Here is a 20436-nt window from a genome sequence, read left to right as displayed (position 1 = left end):
CCATGGCCAGTGCTGGAACCCACCTCGAACCCCAGCTCCACCCCTTGATTTTGGTGCAGCCTCCAGCAAGTCACTGAACGTTCGGACCTCAGTTTCCCTGTCAGTGAAACAAGGGTGATGGCTACAATAGTGCCTGCCACAGGGCAAGAAGCTTGAGAAGTTATCCCTTGAGAGATTATCATTCAATAAAACCAAGGGGGAAATAGTACCATTTACTGTCATTTCATCTTGGCCTTCTGCCTGGGGAAATAATGGTTAAACCAAATGTGTTACTTGGCTGTGGCTTGATCAAGATTTAATTCATCTGTAAATAGTTGTCAGGCCCACGAGGCCGCATTGCTGTACTGGGTGCTGCAAGCTACCAGGATGGACCCATCAGGGGGCCTCACTGAGGGCTCCAGAGAAGGACAGGGATGCACAGGGACCTCCCAAGCCCGCAGAGGAGGTGGGAAAGGGCTTCCCGCTGGGGTGGGAGTAGACAGCTCTTTGCAAAGCTGGCTCTGACCCATTCTGCAGGTTTTAGCAGACAGGTTCCCTATGTGAGCCTTTCCCGCCGCCTTTTCCAGCCACATAGCCCTGGTTTTTCGACGCAGCACTTGCTTCCTTGTGTTTTTCTTTGGCTCCCTGCTGGATTGTAACCTTCTGGAGGATGGGACCACATCTGTCTCATCCATTGCTGAGTCCTGAGCACCTGGCCTGGGGCCTGGCACATCTTAGGTGCTCAATAAATCCATGTTGAGTGAACGAATAAATGAACAGGTGGAGGAATGCCAGAGAAGGTAGCCTTTGCGCTGGGCCTGAGACAGCCACCCTCCACCAAGCACAAGCAGCTCTGCTCGCTGGGACCCACAGCAAGGACAAGAGGGACACAAAGAAAGGAGGTCCCTGAGTGCCAGCCCCTTACAATGGGAGCACGGCGCCACCAGAGCTCTCAGTTAACCCCAAGACATTCAAACACAGAGGCTTACGTCCCCCGCACAACACCCCCGGCCCCGTGCACCGTGAGGATCCCAGAACCAGCATGAGGACAGCCTTCTAATCAAATGAGCCAGGACCTAGGGAAGGCCCCCAGCACCCTGCTGCGTGGCCTGCAGGGTAGACCACCATCTACAGGGGCTCCCCACATGCCAACCCTTCCCAAACCTCACCTCCTCTAATCCTCACGACATCCTGTGCCAAGAAACTGTGGTTCCCAGGGATAGAGATGGCATCTGAGGCTCCACCTCCAAAGACTTGAGTAGTTCACAGCCAGGTCTGCCTGACTGCAAGCCTGGGCTCACCACTTCTACCCCCACGCCCCCACAATCAGCACAGAAACCTACCCCAAGGAGAGAGACATGGCTCACACAGAGGGTCCCTGGCTTCGGGGGAGATGCCTGCCTAGCACCAGATGGGTCCAGCACAGGTGCTGCCCCCTGAGAGCCAAACCCCACCACACGACAGTCCAGCTTCCAACTCCACCTTTTTCTTCCTATTCGGCCCCCTCCCCACGAGGGTCTCGGTGACCACGGCAAGGCACGTTCCAGCTACGTCCCTCTCTCGTCCTCTCTGCCCCGGGGGACCACCGCCTGAAGTCAGCCCCTCCTGCTGTCTGGCCTGAGCCCGTCTTGCTTCCCATGCCATCCTGCAGTATCCGCCCTCTGGGTCCCACTCCCGCAGGGTGCCCTCAGCCCAGTGCGTGTGCCCCTCGGGTTCCCAGGCCTATGCACATGTGATGCCTCCTCCAACCCCCTACCCCAAATGAAGATCTTTCCCTCCTCTGAACCCCTTTTCCATCTTTCCGCCCCCTTTCCAAGGCCTCTGTCACTTCCTGCCTTGATCTACTGCTTTTTCCTGGCCTCCACTCCCAGGGCTGCCCGTGGCGTAGGCATCACCGGCAGGCGACAGGATTTTAAGTGAGCTGAGAACGGAGCAGCAAATGACACCAAACTTCTTCAGGGGAAAGTCCTCCCCTTTCTGTTACTCTTCTTAGCTTGGAAATCTCGCAGAACTGAGAGGGAACAGACATCAGGCCTAGCAAACCTGGGAGCAGTCTTATTTCTCACACTGAACTGACAGGGGATGGACTCAGCCAGGTGGCGGATGCTGAGCGCCCAGAGGGGCTGGGCAGGGAGGGGCCTTCGGGTTCCCAGGAGCCTGCAGAGGGTTGGGATTGAGAGGCCAGGAGAGCTGAAGGCAGGAGGGCCTGAAAATCAGGCTTCATGGAAAGTCCCAGATACAGGAGCCTGGAGTTCTTTTTAAATAAAGGGAGCACTTTGCAACCTCTACAAAGATGGCCCTGGGCCAAGCATCCTTCCCACCGGCAGGAGAGCCCAGGTGGCTTGGAGAAAGGCCCGGTCTGGGGGCAGAGGCTGCCCTGGCCCCGCCACCCAGCTTGGTCATGTCCCCTGCGGTCACCCACCCAGAGCTTCCAGACAGTCTTTCAGGGCCCTATCCTCAAAACTGATAGACAAAATGAACCGGGAAAGGTCCCAAAGGGAGAGGGACCAAGAAAAACTCAATGGGATTCCAGAAGGACTTGTCATGAGCCCTCCGAGAGGAGACTGTAGACCCTTTGGCCCGGCTCACTGCTATGACCTGGGGCTTCCAGCACTTCCTCTGTACAAGGCCCGAGAGATCACACAGGAAGTCAGGAGCAAAGACACCACGAAGGAGCACACGGGCAGGGGCCTCTGAAGCTCAGGGTTCAACCCCCAAGTGACAGATAATGACAATGACCAGCGCAGGGAGGTGACATTCCCTGGACACCCAGCCAGAAGGTCAGCCGCACCGGGGCACTGAATTCCTGGGATTTTCTTTACACCCCCCGGAGTGCTGAGGGCGGGGGGCGGGGGGGCTGGTGGGGGGTGGGGGGTGGGGGGTGGGGGTGGGGGGTGGGGGGTGGGGGTGGGGGGTGGGGGGTGGGGGGTGGGGGTGGGGGGTGGGGGTGGGGGGTGGGGGGTGGTGGTGGAGGGAGGAAGGGTTTGCGGCCTGGGGGGTGGGGAAGACTGCACTTCACAGCAGCCAGGTTGGGCCCCTGTTCTGATTCTGGTGATGCTGTTTTGAAAAATCTCTCCAACTTTCCAAGCACAGGCTTCCCAGCGAAAGTCCAGCCCTCACTGCGAGTGAGGAGACCGTTCCAGGGAGAGGCCCAGCCAGTGCCCCACACAGGAGAGGCTGGCTCTGGGGAGCTATGTCACCACCCACCCAGGCCGGGACTCTCCCCTCAGAGAGTCTGTCTTTCTCCCTCCATCTGGTGCTTCTCAGAACTGAAGGGACTGACCTTTGCAGTCCATGAGCCTCCTAGAGATTAGATAATATCCCAGGTCCCAAACTGCATTACTTCCTGTCTCCACAGAAGAGTACGGCCAAGTTGAACATGTGCCTCAATGAGTCTCATGAAATTCCCGAGCGTGTGCACGTGTGTGCCTAGGCCTGCCTGTGTGTGTTGGGGGAAGAGGGACAGGTCCACTCTCCTGGGAGAGGCCCGCAGGTGTGGGGAGTCCCCTGGGCCTTGGGCTAGGGCTGCTGAGAAGCTGTGGCCTCTCTGACCATCCAGCCCTCATTCTCATACACTAGGAAGAGTCACTTGGTGAGGTGGGGATGACAATTCCTGCCACCTCCTCGCAGAAACAAGATCAAAGCTGGAGGTGCTGTGCGTGCATGTGATCCCACGCCAGGCTCTTTCAGAAAGGCAGAGGAACCTGTGGGCCTGGCGGGGGCCCTGAGCAGACCCAGCACCTGGCTCAGGGTGAAAAGGGGACTTGGCTCCCCTGGAGACAGCCCTAGCCTGCCCCAGGCCTCTTCCAGACCCCAGGGGTTAAAGTAACCTCACCATTGGAATCCATGAGATAACAGACTCCGCTTCCTGCGGTCACCGGACAGGACATTTCTTTTTTTTTTTTTCTTTTTTTGAGACAGAGTCTTGCTCTGTCACCAGGCTGGAGTGCAGTGGTGCGATCTCGGCTCACTGCAACCTCTGCCTCCCGGGTTCAAGCAATTCTCCTGCCTCAGCCTCCCAAGTAGCCAGGACTACAGATGTGCGCCACCACACCTGGCTAACTTTTTGTATTTTAGTAGACACGGGGTTGGTCAGGATAGTCTCGATCTCCTGACCTCATGATCCGCCTGCCTTGGCCTCTGGAAGTGCTGGGATTACATGCATGAGTCCCTGTGCCCAGCCATTTCTATTTTTTAATAGAAAAGTTGCTAGTGTCCCTTTCATTCTTACAGTTTCACCAAAAACAAAGGGGGAAGTGACATATACTCTAAAATTTAATTAAAAGAAAAAAAAACTTAAGAAAAGAAGGGGACAGGTACAGTGGCTCATGCCTGTAATCCCAGCACTTTGGTAGGCCAAAGTGGGAGGATGGCTTGAGCCCAGGAGTTCAAGGATGCAGTGAGCCATGACTGCCCCCACTGCATCCCAGCCTGGGTAACAGAGTGAGACTCTGCCTCTAAAAATAAAAATAAAATACCTACATAGTTCAGTTGTTTTATTGTGGAATTCATTTTCAAAATTTTCTCTCAAACATATAATCTCAAATTAATCTCTCTTAATAAACTAATTTTGCTAGATACAAAAATAATCTCTCAATTGAAAAGCACTGTTTACTGACGCTACACCATAAAGATATAAAAAGAAGGTTTTTCTGAACTTGGGAAACTCCTGAGGAGACAGTGGACGGCTGCAGCCAGCACAGAGCCTGGAGCAACACAGCCACAAGCCAAGGAATGTGGCAGCCCCAGGAGCTGGGAGAGGCCGGTGACGGATTCTCCCTGGAGCCTCTGGAGGAGGCACAGCCCTGGAGGTACCTTGATCTGGCCCGGTAAAACCGATTCTGGACCTGTGGCCTCCAGTACTGTGAGAGAATACGCAGCCCTGGAGGTACCTTGATCTGGCCCGGTAAAACCGATTCTGGACCTGTGGCCTCCAGTACTGTGAGAGAATACATTTCTGTTGTTTCAAATCAGCAAGTCTGCGGTCATTTGTTACAGCAGCCCGTGGAGACCACCGCACCAACCAGGACAAAAGATGGTGACGTCAAGGCAAGGGCTTCACCTTCTGGCAAGAACTAAAGATTCTCCAATTCTTCACAGTGATTGTGGTTTTTTTCTTTTTTCTCCCTCACGGATTACTCAGTGCAGTATGGGAAGCACAGGGACGGTTTACAAATTCGCGGATGGGAAGCACAAATCCTTCCCGCCAAATCCCCAGGCATTCCTGGTCCCTGCTGCCATGCCCTGGCTCATGCTGTGCCCCAGCCCAGCGTGCCCGCCACCCCCTCCTCTCTGCAGAGCTTGTGCTTGTGTCTGGGCCCTTGTGGCACTGCCCCAGGTCCCTCCCTTTCTTCCTAGGAAAGTCAGCTCCTGCCTCTGTTGTGCAGAGTCCCATCAGTGAGTGAAGCAGCTGGGAAGGACTGGGAGAACAGAGGAGTTTGCGTCCATCACCCAAGGGGTCACCCAGGCGCTATTTGGAAATAAGGACTCAGCGTTGCTCATCTTCAGATTTTATCAAGAGAAGCCAAAACTCCCACCTACGTATGTGAAATCCCCCAGTTTTGTACGTTGGTAACTAACATAGGAAAAAGTTAAAACCCCATGACCCAAACAAAAAGATGTCTGCCTTCCCGGTTCGGCCAGTACTCCACCAGGCTGTAGCCCGTGCTCAAGGTCCTCCCTCCACAGCAGCACTGCCCCGATCGGCATCCCGTCCCTACTGGTGACCAGTCTCTGGACTGGCCCTGTGGCTCACCTGCCCCTTCTTTCAGGGGAGGACCACACCCATGAGATCTTTGAGTCCCCCAAGGCCTGGAAAACACAGGGCATTTCTACTAGTGGCTGAATGAAAAAGGAAGGAAAGGAGGAAGAGAGGGAGGAAATATTGTAAATTTTCTGGCGCAGAAAGTCAGCAAAATGCCAGCAACTTTCAGAGTGTCATTTCAGCTAAATTCTCAGTGCACTGAACGTTTTTGAGAATCATCTGCTGTTTGCAGAGGATCAACTACTGCTGAGTCCTGGCTTCCCGTGAAAGAAGCAGCAGGATAAAGGACAGCAAGACATAATCTCAGCGGTGTCATCGCCAAGTGATAAGGAAGGGCCGTAGGTCTCCGCCCCTGTGGGAACGGCCCACAGGATCTGAGACCCGAGGACTGCTCAGACGCCAGGTGCACACAGACTTGGCAGGGCCTCAGCTTCCCCAGCGTAAAGTGAAGAGCTTATCTGGTTCTTTCTAGGAGCATCTTCACGATTCTTGCAGTATCCTTGTACTAACAGCATAATCACTACTTTTTTTTTTCTGTAGAAATTGATTAAATTTTCAAAAATTTAAATGAATTCATGCCAAAACAAAACAACCATAAAAGGAAAATCAGTATCACTTGTCAAATATACTCAGACCATCATTCCCCCAAAACAGACCAATGTATTCAATTCTAGCCAGCTGCTACTGCCTGCTCTGAGCCAGGAACGGCTTCCCCTGTGCAAAGGATACTTAGCAAGTGTCAGAGATGTTAACGGCACATTAGCACCAGGTGAAACTTTCTCCTGATGTTCTTGAAAAGGAAATAAGTTTCTCACGCAGGGATTCCAGGACTTCCTGCTGAGCTGTGCCCTCCCCACTTCCCCCACCCTGCCCCCAGGCCCAGATCAGCAAATCTGGGAATTCTGAGAAGGCACCTAACCCAGCACACACTCTTTGATTCTGGCTCCGAGTGGGCATCCCCATGGACCGCAGCCACTCCTGAGCCCTGGGTGTCCTTTGGGGACCTCAAGCTCCTTCTCACATACAAGCACAAGTCAGTACCAGAAGATCTGAGGACACAGGTGGTCACACCCCAAGCTCAACCTTTCCCTAGAAGACAACGTGTGTGTGACCCTCTAAGAAGCGGAACAAACACGCTTGTGACCCTCTAAGAAGCAGAACAAACACGCTTGTGATGTTGTGAGCTGGAGGAGGTAGAGCCCCCCCAAAGCTCACAGAGACTTGGGAAAAAGCCAGATGCCAGTAGAAAGGAGGATGACAGGCAGGGGTGGCAGTGGGGGCAGAGGAGCATTCAAAAAGGAAGGGGAAGGAGAGCCTCTGGTGCCGGGGGGCAGACCCTCCTGGTTCAAGGGTCTCCTGCACAAGTCTGGTTCCAAGGCCACCAGCTTTGGTCAAGGGTCTTGAATGCCACACTGGGAGGTTTGGAACCCCTAGGGCTTGGACATCTGGCAAAACTGCCACCTTTGCCTCATCTCTGTCCCCAGAAACACCCAAAGGTGGCTCTACACATGGCGAATGGCGTCTGGGAGTACAAGATTTTAGCCGAGGGCTCAGGAATTTCAACGGATGCCCGTTCAGCCAGGGTGAGGCTGCAACCCGAAGCAGGCTGCCCGCTCCGCCGTAGGTCGTTCCCTTCTGCTGAGCGGCTGGCCTCCCAAACAAGGCCTGCACAGACCTCGGCCAGGCTCACCGCGGGCGCACCCCACCCCGGCCCTCCGCAAAGGCAGAGAGAGGCCTTTCATGGCTTCAGAAGTTCCTGCAGGTCCCCCAGCCACAGGCGGCTGGAATGGGTAACTGAATCCTACTCAAGGAAAAAAAAAAGAAGCACAGTGACCTTTTGTCCCAGCAGAAGTTCCCGGCTCTCTCCCGGCCAGCGGAGGCGGCCCAGCCAGGAGAGTAAAGAATTGCAGATGTGCGCTCCGTTCCGGGCCGCGGCCGCCCTCCCCACGGTCCCGCAGCCACGCAGGGCAGCGCCCGACCGCCGCGGGAACCGGACGCCCGGCCCCGCTCCCCGCCCCGGACTCCCTCTCGTAGCTTCGGGCCGAGGCTCCGGCAGCGGCTGCCTCTTCCCCGCGCAAAGAGGGGGCAACACGGCACCAACCCTTCCAGGCACCAGAGGTTCCTTTGGGGTCGCGAGGAGGACGCGCAGGCCCTGCTGAGCGCGCTGACGCCGCGGGGGCGACCCGGCGGGCTGGGGGGACGGCGGGGCGGGGTCGCCTGTCCTCCCCTCGGTGGGCGCGGCGGGCTGACCGGGATGGGCGCCCCGCACCCGGGCTGCGCCGGCTGCCCGTGGCCGCCTCTGTGGGCGACTGGAGGAGTGGAGGCCAGCGGCCTCGGTGGGCGCGGGGTGGGGACCCCTCCGTTACGGGGTCCAGGCCGGACCCGACCACGTCACTCCCCTCCGTGGGCAGCGGGCCTCGGTCCCCTCACTGTGTCCGAGACCGGGAGTCGGGTTGGGCATCCCCCGCCCACACCTCCGAGACAGCCACTCGGGAACGCGGGTGAGGGGCAGCAGGCCCGGCCGACCACAGCCCCTCGGTGCGGCCCGGGCAGCTCGGCGCCCCCAGCCAGGTCCTCGGCGGCTGCTCGCGGGCGGAGGCTGCGGCGCCGGGACCCGCGGGCGGCGCGGAGGAGGCGGGTCGGGCGGGCGCGGCACTCACCGCACATCGTGGCTGCTTCTCGGGTTCCGCCGCGGCTCCGGGGCGCTGCCTGTTCGGACGCTGGAGCGACTCCGTGGGCTCCGTGCGCTCCGCGGGCTCCAGCTCCCGCCGCGCGGCCGCCAGCGCTTATAACCCGGAGCCCTCCGAGGGGGCGGGGACAGGGGCGGGGAATGGGCGGGGCCGGGGCGGGGCCTCCCCCGCCTGCCTGCTCCCATTGGCCCCCGGTTGTCGTGACAACGGCGGGCCCCGGCCCCCGGGAGCCAGGGAGGGGCGGAGGGGCGGCTCCCGGGCGCGGGTCCGGCCTGTAAGGCGAGGGCGCTGGGCGCAGGTCCCGGAGGGGGCTTAGGGCCACCGGCCGCCCGAGTTGGGAGCCCGACTCAGCCACGGATAGGCGTGGAAGCCGGGCAGGCCGGATCGCGCTGTGCCTCCGCGTTCCCATCTCTGAAACGGGCTACCGGGGAGCTGCCTTCTCAGTCGAGGGTGCCGAGAAGTCAGACGGTCTGTGCACGGCGCAGAGCGGGGGTCCGGCACCGCTCGCCAGCCCCGGAAACCCGCGTGAGCCGCTGGCCCCGCCGCGCTCCCATCTGGGTGACGGGCTTGCTTCAGAACTCCGCGAAACGCTGGGCCTGGGCCTCACCCTGCACGGAGAGAACTCCCGGGCTGGGCGGAGAGGTGGGAAACGGAGGCTCCCGGAGGCAGAAAAGGACTCTGCCAAGACCGGACCGCCGCGGCGGGGGCAGACTTCGAACCTGGGATTTACCGCAGAGCCCGAACTTGGAGGCGAGGGTTCCGCAGTTGTGAACGAAGCTGGAGGCGCCCCAGGAAGCCCCGACCCCACCCGCGCCCAGCTGCTCCCGGAGATCGTCCTGCGCTGCAGGCCCACGAGGGCCCCGGGGGTTCCCACGCCTGGGGTCGGAATCCGTCCTCCAGTGAGGCACCGACGCCCGCCTTTCTCCGCCCTGGTTCCCGGCCGCCCTCCCCTTCCCCCTGCACTCTGGGCCCCTCGTCTCCCGAGGAAGGCCACGAGAACCGGCCCAAGGTTTGTGCACTTTGAAGCTGTTTTTCTTTTCTTAAAAGAAAATCCTGAAATTCTAAACAGATCCTCCTCAATCGTGGAAAAAAAAAAAAAAAAAAAAAGATTTTTACATCTCGTCTAGAGCATTCGTCTAACTTAATTTCACCGCGACTCTGCAAGCCCTGGGGGAAGGAGGTTGTGCCATTGGAGGGTTGAGAAGACTGAGGCTCCACGACAGTGAAGGAGGGGGCTTGGGCGAGTCGTGTTGTTGGGATATCTGAGAGCGATTCAGGAGCCGCCGCGTTTGCCCGCAAGCCTCCACTATGCAGGCTGGCTTTCCTTCCTTCCTTCTCTCATTCCTAAGTACCCACTTCACGCCTGTCAGGGTGTGGGTACTAGAGACTTATTGATGAAAGAGAACAGATCTGGCCCTGCCCTCCTGGCACTTACAAGTGAAGGGGAATCAGACACTAAGCTCGTGGTTACACGGAGAGCTAAAAATTCCAGGTAGGATACAGGGAGGGGGCTGGGCCAGTAGCGGAGAGGGTGCCAGGCTCTGCCTGGGACTGGGCAGGGCTGCGCTGGTGCAGGTGGTCCAGAGCCTAGCGAAGCCAGGAAGGAGGGAGCTGCAGACGGTGCAAAGGTCCCCTGGGTGAGGGCTAGAACTTGAATGTGGAGATCAGGTTGTTTGACCCAGACTGGCCTCCACTGTTGTAACTGAGGTGGGGACAGGGTGATGTCATCACCTTGTCTTGCTAGCACCAAGAACCCAGTAGCCCTGGGGTCCTAACAGCGTCCAAATCTGTCCTTCATCCTCTTGGAGGAGTCACAGCTCCATGGTGAGGAATGGCGTGAGTGCACACTACCACCCCCGTGGATGCATCTGCAGCAGCTGCTGGCTGCGCATCACTCCTGCTTGGAGTACCAGCCCTCTGAGAGTCATTTGGGAGGTTGATGGCCTGGGCCTGGCCACACAGCCTGGGCAGTGGTTCAGAGGTCAGCATGTGGCCCAGGCTGGGCCGTTGACAACTTGCTTCAGCACGTGAGGGAAACCAGCAGAAAAGGTGAGCTTGCCTGGCACAGTGGCTTCGGTCTTCATCCCAGCACCTTGGGAGGCCGAGGCGGGAGAATCGCTTGAGGCCAGAAGCTGGAAACCAGCCTGGGCAACAACAGGGAGATCCATCTTTACAAAGAGTGAAAAAAAAAAAAAAAAAAAGGGAAAAAAAGAAAAGAAAAAACCAAACAGCCAGGCGCGCTGGGCGCAAGGGCCCAGGCCTGTAATCCCAGCACTTTGCAGGGGCAAAAGTTTGAGATCTTTTGGGCTGGCTTGAGCCCAGGAGTTCGAGACCAGCTTGGGCAACACAGCAAAACCCATTTCTACTAAAAACACAAAAATCAGCTGGGTGTGGTAATGTGCACCTGTAGTTCCAGCTACTCGAGAGGCTGAGGCACGAGAATGGCTTGAAACTGGGAGGTGGAGGCTGAAGTGAGCCGAAATTGCACCACTACACTTCAGCCTGGGCGACAGAGCAACTGTCTCAAAGCAAAACAAAAACCCAGGTGTGATGGCATGTGCCTGTAGCCTCAGCTACTCAGGAGGCAGAAAGACCTGCTTGATCAGCCCAGACAACATATTAAGACCTTGTCTCTACAAAATAATTTTTTTAAAATAAAAAAGATGGCTTATCCTCTCCTGAGTGGTGTGGCCGGTAGGAGGATGTCCTGATGATGCTGGGGACCTTCTCATCACTTTTGCAGTGGGGTGGAGAGAGGCCATTGAAGAGTGGAGCAATCAGAGCAAGGCAGATGGATCGAGGATGGAGACGATACACATCACAGCCCCTGGATTCAGCCAGATCTGAAACCAGGATTTATTCCTGGACTTCTCAGTATCAGAGCTCAATAAATTCTCATCTTTGCTTGGGGTACTTCTGTCATTTGCAACCAAGTAGAGTCCTGACTCTTTGATCATGGTGGAACTAAAGTCTGAAGCCCAGGGGAGTGGTTAGGCAGGAAGCCGGTGGCAGCCCGGAAAGGAGGCCTGGTCTGGATCAGGGGGCCCAGGCTTGGCCCTTTTGAAGGAGGGAAGATGCAGGGCCATGCCTAGGTGCCTCTCTCAGCTGGACCCCATACCTGTGCTTACAGGGGGAGCCGGGTGTGGAGTCTGCTCCTCACGGTTCCAGTGTCCACTGCCCATGCTGCTCTCCACGGCCGGCCCCAGCCACACTTTCTAGGAGTGCCTCAACATTTCTGGCCAGCAAGTGAGCCAAAGACCTGGCTGCTTCACCTAAGCAGCTTTTGCAAGCACTTGATAGTTGGGAGATTTGCTCATTGATCTGGTTTCTCCCGAACAACCCAGAGATCTTCTCCCCTCCCCCAGGCTCTACCCCCAACACAAGCTGCCCAGCTGGGTTCCACGGCTGTCCAGGTAGATGAGGAATGCACCTGCCATCCCCTGGCCACAGGCCCTGTTCAGCTGCTTTTCCCTGTGACAATCCCACTACGGTCTGGGGAGGGTTATGGGGCCCGTGGTAGGGCAAGGGCCTCCTCCAACTCCCGTGGGGTCCAGGCTGGACCTTCACCAACTCTTATGCTGTCATCAGGGTCCTCTCTACCAGTTTCCATCAGCCCAGCTCTGCCTGAATCTGGCTGGGCTATGGCTGCAGGGTGACCTGGGGTGGTCACCTGTTCTTCCTGATCGCCTTTTGCCCTTCCAGATGTAGAAATGCCAGGCACATCTCAGTGTGGCCCAGAGACACAGCCCAGCCCAGGGACCACAGGGCCTCCTGAACTTCAGCAGAGGGCCCAGGCGGCTGGGGGTGCAGGGCGCTGAAGCCTGTAGCTGGGAGTCCTGCACTGGATCTCTCCACAGCGTGGGGAGGGAGATCCTAGGGGAATCTCTGAGTGGTGCCCACAGTGGGCAGTGGGTGGGGTTCAGGGAGCCCAGAGGAGACATCACAGGTGTCATGACTCGGACAGAGTGTCCTGCCTCGGGGAGGCCGATCCTCAGCTCAAACTTAAGATGATGGGGCATCGGGAGTAGCAGGGCTAAGGGCCAGACCTGGCATGGGGCAGGAAGCCACACCGCTCCACCCCCGCCCATCTTGAGAGGCTGGGATAGGGTGGATGGGGTATGAGTAGGTCACACACACACACACAAAATCCCCGGTTAGAGAAAATCTGAGAAAACTGATCTGGGGCCAGGATTCAAGACAGCCAGACGGGGAGAGCCAGGCAGGAAACCAAGGCAAGAATCCTTCCAAGGAGAAAGAAGCTGGCCGGGGGCCTGGAAAGGGGCAGGGTCATGTAGCTCAGGTTTTGTCCCGGAGATGGCTTCACCAGCAGCCCCTACCACCCCAGGGCTGAGGTGAGAGAGGGCCACACCCCATCCCTGTTATCAGGGCAGGCCGGGCTGCGCAGTGGGCCTCTCTCAAGTTCCTGGGCGACAGGGATCTGTTTCACCTTCTTTCTCGCTCCTGTGGGAACTTTGGAGGAGGTTTGCCGCAAAGCTGAACTCGTGCATTCTTTTATGATTGTAGGTTTTTTTTTTTTAATTGGGCTACATATACATTTTATAACTTTTTTCTTTTTTCTTTTGAGACAAAGTTTCACTTTGTTGCCCAGAGTGGAGTGCAGTGGCAGGATCTCCACTCACTGCAACCTCTGCCTTCCCGATTCAAGCAATTCTCATGCCTCAGCCTCCTGAGTAGCTGGGATTACAGGTGCCTGCAACCACACCCAGCTGATTTTTTTGTATTTTAGTAGACACAAGGTTTCACCATGTTGCCCAGGCTGATCTCTAATTCCTGAGCTCAGGCAATCCACCAGTCTCGGCCTCCCAAAGTGCTGGGATTACAGGCGTGAGCCACCACGCAGAGCCTGAACCCCTGCACCTGGCCAACTTTTTTCTTACAAAAGAAATACATGTTCATTTCAGGAAATAGAGATAAAAATGTTTTTAAAGGGCTAATGACTCAACTTTTTACCCACCACCAAATGTTATCCTCTGCATCTATAGTCAGTATTTAAAGTATTTAAACAACAGTACAGTCATTCTGCAAACATTGTTTTGTAGCTGGAATTTGACTTCTGGTTAGAAAGAACTTCAAATTGTGCTGCAAAGCTGGGATCTTGTCCAGGGTCATCAGCACTGTCCCTGATGCACCTCTGTGCCATGGCATCCTGGAAAACTTGGGCTTTCCGCTCTGCTTGGCCAGGAGATGGTGGGGGTTTGTGCGAGACGAGCACTAATCTGATACTGCACCAAGCACTGGCCGTGAGACAGCGGGGGTGGGTGGGCGGCAGGCTACCCCATGTCGCTCCGTTCCTGTTAACTCTCTGGCCAAGACAAAGGGGCTGGGGCTGTGGACTGAATGCTTGTGTCCCCCCAGATTCCTATGTTGAAATCCTAGCCCCCAAGATGATGCTATTAGGATACAGGGCCTTTCGGGACGTGCTTCAGCCGTGAAGACTGAGCCCTCGTGAAGGGGTTCGTGACCTTACCTAAGGGACCCCAGGGAGCTGCCTTGCCCCTTGGGATGCAGCGAGAAAGCACCACCCACGAACCGGGAAATGAGCCCTCACGAGACACCAGATCTGCTGGTGCCTTGATCTTGGACTTCCCGGCCTCCAGAACTGTAAGCAATAACCTTGTTGTTTACAGGCCCCCCGGTCTGTGGTGTCCTGTTGTGGCAGCCACATGGACGGGGAAGACAGCTGATGAACGTAACACCTGCCTTTTCTCACCTGTGTGGCCCTACTTACACTCACCCCATGCCAATCACTCAGTTATTTCAGGCAAAGCAGCTTCTCAGGGACAAAAAGGTACATGCTGGGGTCCAGGGAGAGGCCTCACATCCACATGCTGGGTCCCCGCGGGTCCAGGGAGAGGCCTCACATCCACATGCTGGGGTCCCTGCAGGAGCAGGGAGAGGCCTCACATCCACTGGCCGTGTGGGGAGGTAAAGTATGGCTGTTCGTTTATTTTCCAAATGTCCTCGGCACTTACATGTGCCTGCCCTGTGCTAGGCCAGGGCGTGTAGAGAGGAAACCAACCCAGTTTCCACCCTTGAGGAGCTTATAGCTCACAGTCTAGCAGGCAAACACACACACAGAAAATAGGGAGTGGCATTCCAATTCTAACTGAATTTTATAAGTTGGAAGGCATTCAGCTGCAAATTGGGTGGGGAAGGGCACGCTGGGTGTAAGGCCAGCTGAAGCAAAGGCCAGGTAAGAAAAGCAGGCCAGGCTGGGCGCAGTGGTTCACACCTGTAATCCTAGCACTTTGGGAGGCCTAGGCGGGAGGATCATTTGAGGTTAGAAGTTCAAAACCAGCCTGGCCAACATGGTGAAACTCCATCTCTACTAAAAATACAAAAAAAAATCAGCCAGGCGTGGTGGTCGGTGCCTTTAGTCCCAGCTACCCGGGAGGCTGAGGCAGAAGAATCACTTGTACCTGGGTTTGTACCTGGGAGGCGGAGATTGCAGTGAGCCCAGGTCACACCTCTTCACTCCAACCTACCTGACAGAATGAGATTGTCTCAAAAAAAAAAAAAAAAAAAAAAAAAGAAAGGAAAGAAAGAAAAAGAAAGAAAAGAAAAGAAAAAAGGCACAGGGAGTGAGCAGTGCCGATTCTGCACACACCTTGTCCAGAACCAAACGCCCACAGGGTCCAAGCAGGTAATGTAAGGAAGGACGGTGAGTGGGAGGAGGCAACAGAGCACCCAAGCGGGTTGCCGCTGCCGGCTGGAGCGGGAAGAGTGGCAGCTTTTATTCCCTTATTTGTCCCCACCCACGTTCTGTTTTTGTCCTATCAGAATACCCTTTTCTCTATCCTTCCCGGATTGGCTACTTTTAGAATTCTGCTGATTGGTGCATTTTACGGAGCGCTGATTGGTGCATTTTACAGAGCGCTGATTGGTGCGTTTTACAGAGCGCTGGTTGGTGCGTTTTACAGAGCGCTGGTTGGTGCGTTTTACACAGCGCTGGTTGGTGCGTTTTACACAGCGCTGATTGGTGCGTTTGGTGCGTTTTACGGAGCGCTGGTTGGTGCATTTTACAGAGCGCTGATTGGTACATTTTACAGAGCGCTGATTGGTACATTTTACAGAGCGCTGATTGGTGCGTTTTACAGAGCGCTGATTGGTGCGTTTTACAGAGTGCTGATTGGTGCGTTTTATAAACCTCTTGTAAGACAGGGAAGTTCCCTAAGTCCCACTCGACCCAGGAAGTCCAGCGGGCGTCCCCTCTCAGTGGGGACTGAGGTCATGTGCCCCATTTAAAACTCTTCCTGGTACCAAAAAAGGCAGAAGGCTGGTCACTGAGTGGAGCCCAGTGTGAGGCGAGGGCGCAGTGTGGAGCTGGGTAGGAAGCCTGTAAGAGCCGCTTTTGAATAATTAAAGGTAGGTGTTTCAAATTGTGTTTATTTGCCCATTCTGTAAATAGACCTTTCTTGAAAGGCCGAAGCCACGTGCTCCTGGGGGCAGAGGTTTGCAGCCGGCCCTGACCGAGGGCTGGGGAAGGCCCAGTGGCTCAGATGTGCTGAGGGGGAGAGGGGCACTTGCCATCACGTTGGGCCCTCTGCCCCATGGAGCCTCTTGTGTTGTTGGGGACTTCTCCCTATAGAACCGCAGCGGGAGCCGGCCCTGGAGCACTTGCCTGGGGCTTGAAGGCTGGGCAGTGCCCCAGCAGAGTGGGTGACAGGGGTTCGTTAGGTAAAGAGTTTCAACGCTGTGAACCACATTAGATCTCTTCCCTGTTGCATATTCTTCTTTGTGCATTTTTTTGTTTTTGTTTTTGATTTGTCTTTCACAATCCTTTAAAAATATGAAACCATTCTTGGCTGGCTGGCTGGGCATAGAAAAACAGGCCAGGATCAGGATTTGGCCTTGTGGGCTGTGGTCTGTGAGTCCTTTCTTTAATGCCAGTGCTCAACCCAGGCCTGGCCACGGAGTCCAACCCCCAGTGGAGGGTGTCTGCACTGTGCAGCTTGGGGGCTGTATGTGAGGGACCTGTGTGTGGCTGCCGTTGGCAGGGGGTGAGGAGTTCACACACTCAGTGGGGAGCCCTGAGAACCTGGCTCAGGAAACCAGCAGGGTTCCAGAGCAGCCTGGTGCCCAGAGGCCTCCAGGACAGCAGCCTAGTGGGGGGCGCTGGCTGCACAAGGGCTACTGTGGCCAGCAAAGGGCCGCGTCTGCGTGCTTTCCCAGGAAGATGCGTGTGTGCTCTGGGGTTACGGCCGCCCTGGCCAGGAGCCCCGGGGGAAGCAGCCCCGAGTGTGAGGAACTCCAGGCTTCCCAGAGCACATGCCCCAGAGGGGCTGCTCTATGCAGGCCTGGGAGCCCGGAATCGCCTGGCCACTCACTCAAGCCACCGTGGTGATTGTGGAGGGGGGGGCCCTGCCCTGGCAGGTTTGCATTCTTCTGAGGGGCCTACTTTTGGCTCTCTTGACCTAAACTTTGCCTCTGTGCCAATGTTTACCCTGCACCCCTGCAGATCCCCTCTCCACCCACTCGTCTTTCTCTGTGCCCTGTGAATCTGGCTTCATCAGGGGTCCAGGGCCCTCTGGCTTCTGGTGGGGCTTTGGCTGACGAATGACACCCAGCAGGAGGTCCAGGAAGGGTGGGGAGTGAGGTCAGGATATTTGCCCTGCAGGAGGCGACTGAATGTCTTCCGTGGGCCTCAGGTTCCGTCTGGTTGTCTCTCCCCCTGCTACACTCTCGGGGTCCGGAGTGGCCTTGCTCCAGCTGGGCAGCCCCTTACACCTGCATGCTCCTCAGTCACTCTGTCCAAGGCTGCAACCTCGGGGCCCCAGCTGTCTGTGTCTGTCCAGGACCATCCTGGTTTTAGCACTGAAATTCCCACGTCCCAGGGAACCCCTCAGTCCTGGACAAACCGAACAGTTGTCACTCTGGCTGCCACCTGTTTCCTTGCATTCTTGTCTAATAAGCTGAGAGTAAGAAAGGCCCAAGTTTGGGCCCAGGCGCAGTGGCTCACGCCTGTAATCCCAGCACTTTGGGAGGCCGAGGCGGGTGGATCACGAGGTCAGGAGTTCAAGACCAGCCTGGCCAAGATGGTGAAACCCGTCTCTACTAAAAATACAAAAAATTAGCTGGCGGTGCTGGCAGGCAGCTGGAATCCCAGCTACTCAGGAGGCTGAGGCAGAGAATTACTTGAACCCGGGAGGCAGAGGTTGCAGTGAGCCAAGATCACGCAACCGTACTCTAGCCTGCACGACAGTGTGAGACTGTCTCAAAAAAAAAAAAACAAAAAAGAAAAAACAAAACAGCCCCAAGGTTGGACTCCCCCAGTGTCTCAGGACCGGAAGTTTGGACTCCCAGTGTCTCAGGACCAGTGTGAGAAGTGCAGCAGTTGCTAAGTACTGAGTGTGGCTTTTTCTTCAAGGGGGTTGCCTCCAAATTCTTCCTGTCCCACTGCCTAGCCTGGGTGCTGGCTGTGCTACCTGCCTGGGGTTCCTGCCTGGCCCGTAGGCAGTTGAGCCAGCGACACCACGTACTGCAGATGTCCTACCGATCCAGGGCTGGGGGGTGGGTAGGAGAAGTAGGGAGCGCTTTGAGTGTGGTGGTGAATGTCTCGTCTGAGTCTGGCAGTGGCATTTGGCTATAATTCTTAGAACTCGTGACAGGGACAGAGGTTGAAGGCTTGGGACCCAGGACACTTCTGGTGTCTCTCTCCAGACAGCGGGTTTTGGGTGAGCCATGCAGACAGGCAATGGGCGGCATCCCAAGCAAGCGTCAGCCCAGCACCAAGGGGTATGGGCCAGACCCCAGAGCGTGCCTGGAGCCACTCCCTGCCTGCTGCACGGCCTCGTTTCCCTGTGCGTCTAGACAGCTGGGTGGGACATGAGACTCTCCCAGCCTCTCCTGGCGCAGGTAGGAGGCTTAGGGAGGGTGTCCACTAAGTGAGCCAGCAATGTTACCTTCTGGAGTGACCAACAGGCGGGGGGTGGGGTCATCTGTGCCTGTTTCCCTCTCCACTGGGGACAGCACCCTGACTTCTTCTGTGGAATCACCCCTTCTCTGCACTTAGCCCACTGGATCGTGAGGGGCCGATCAACATGGTCTGGCTCCAGGCTGGACCAGGGACCTAAATCAGCCTGATGAGAACCAGCACGTGTCGTCTCGGAGGAGTTCAGAAAAGAGAGGGCCTCTTTCCCACAGACTTACTAAGGTGTTAGAATGCAAGACCGGGCTTTTGCTTGTGGGCTTTCAACTTGATCCAAGTGGAGAGACTCTGAGAGTGGGGATAAAACAGGAAAGAAGATCTGTGTGCCTGGATCCAGCCCTTCCTGTAGCCACGCTTGCCTAGACTTCTCTGTCACCCAGGCTGGAGTGCAGTGGTACAATCTGGGCTCGCTGCAACCTCCACCTCCCAGGCTCAAGTGGTCCTCCCATCTCAGCTTCCCCAGTAGCTGGGACCACAGGCACACACCACCGCGTCCATCTAATTTTTGTATTTGTTGTAGAGATAGGGTCTCACCATGTTGCTCAGGATGGTCTCAAACTCCTGAGTTCAAGTGATCCGCCCGCCTTGGCCTCCCGAAGTGCTGGGATTACAGGCGTGAGCCACCGCGCCCGGCCTTCTGGGGCTTTTTGTTCCTTGCTTGGATGGGGGCCTTGGCTTGCCTGGCGAGGTTGACCCTTGTCCCCAGGGACTTCTGCACCGTTTACCCTCTCCTCTGGCCTTCGCTGCCCTGGGCCTGGCAGTGTTTAGAGGTCTTCAGGCCGGGCGCAGTGGCTCACGCCTGTAGTCCCAGCACTTTGGGAGGCTGAGGCGGGCGGATCACGAGGTCAGGAGATCGAGACCATCGTGGCTAACACGGTGAAACCCCGTCTCTACTAAAAATACAAAAAAACTAGCCGGGTGCGGTGGCGGGCGCCTGTAGTCCCAGCTACTCGGGAGGCTGAGGCAGGAGAATGGGGTGAACCCAGGAGGCGGAGCTTGCAGTGAGCCGAGATCCGGCCACTGTGCTCCAGCCCGGGCGACAGAGCAAGACTCCGCCTCAAAAAAAAAAAAAAAAAAAAAAAAAAAAAGAAAAGAGGTCTTCCAAGCAGCCTGCCCAGTCACTCAGGCGTTCGTTATCTTCATGCACCCTGCACGGTGGAGGTGGGCCCTCGCCTTCCGGGAAACCTTCCTGTGATACGGTCTGTAAGCGCTGATCTTCGTGAAGTTCCTTGAGGGTTCTCATGGGATGCTGGTAGCACTACCACCTGTTGACACCATCTGTGCCATGACCGACGCCTAACTTTAATTTTCCATGGAGCACTGAGAGTGCAGGTCTCACAGCCCATGATGCACCAGGAAGCCCATTGCTGGAGAAGCCCTGAGTGCTCACTGGCGTCTACTCCGTCCCTTCACATCAGTGAGTGGCACCGTTGCTAGGGGTGGAGATTTTCTTTACCCAGCCTGACTGACATAAAGGGAGCTCGTAATGACTCTAGGAGGGAAAACACCTCCCGGGTGTATTCATAGACAAGACAAGCCAGTAAAACGGGGCTTCCCCATTCTGAGGATGTGGCAACGTGTTGCTTATGTTTGGAAATAACTAGACCCATTCACAAAACTCATCTTCCTTTTCTTGTAAATGGAAACCACTTTTTGACTTTCTTTTCTCAATAGTGTTATCTTCAGAAAATCTTTCTGATCTTAAAGGATATGTATACACACATATATTTTTGTTTTGAAAAATTTCAAGCATACACAAAAATAATCTGACGAATACTCATCACCCAGAGTCAGCTATTATCAACATTTGGCCTGTCTTGCTCCGTCTGTCCCTACAGTTTTTGCTTTGTTTTGGTTTGCTGGACCAAATCCTGATATGGTTTGATTTGCTAATACAGGCATACCTCATTTTATTGTACTTTGCCTTATTGTATTTTTCAAATATTGAATTTTTCACTAAATTGAAGTTTTGTGGCAACTCTGTATTGAGCAAGTCTATCGGCGCCATTTTTTCAACAGCCTGTACTTACTTTGTGTCTCCGTGTTAGCATCTT

The 20436-nt window shown here is 55.9% G+C and overlaps 1 protein-coding gene across 1 annotated transcript in view; it reads right to left on the bottom strand.

The window, feature by feature from the left end:
- The window catches only part of LOC105483985 (glutamine-fructose-6-phosphate transaminase 2), a 56420-nt gene extending 47576 nt beyond the window's left edge, over positions 1 to 8844 (bottom strand). The window contains exon 1 of the mRNA XM_011745088.2: positions 8404 to 8844. Within this exon, the coding sequence (XP_011743390.2) occupies positions 8404 to 8842 (439 nt within the window). The 5' untranslated portion in view covers positions 8843 to 8844. The remainder of the gene's footprint in view (positions 1 to 8403) is intronic.
- Between the last annotated feature and the right edge of the window lie 11592 nt (positions 8845 to 20436).

This window comes from Macaca nemestrina, chromosome 6, assembly GCF_043159975.1.
Source record: "Macaca nemestrina isolate mMacNem1 chromosome 6, mMacNem.hap1, whole genome shotgun sequence".
In the NCBI taxonomy this organism is placed as follows: Eukaryota; Metazoa; Chordata; class Mammalia; order Primates; family Cercopithecidae; genus Macaca; species Macaca nemestrina.
Note: the sequence above shows the minus strand (reverse complement) of the source record. Positions and strands in the feature narration are given on the sequence as shown.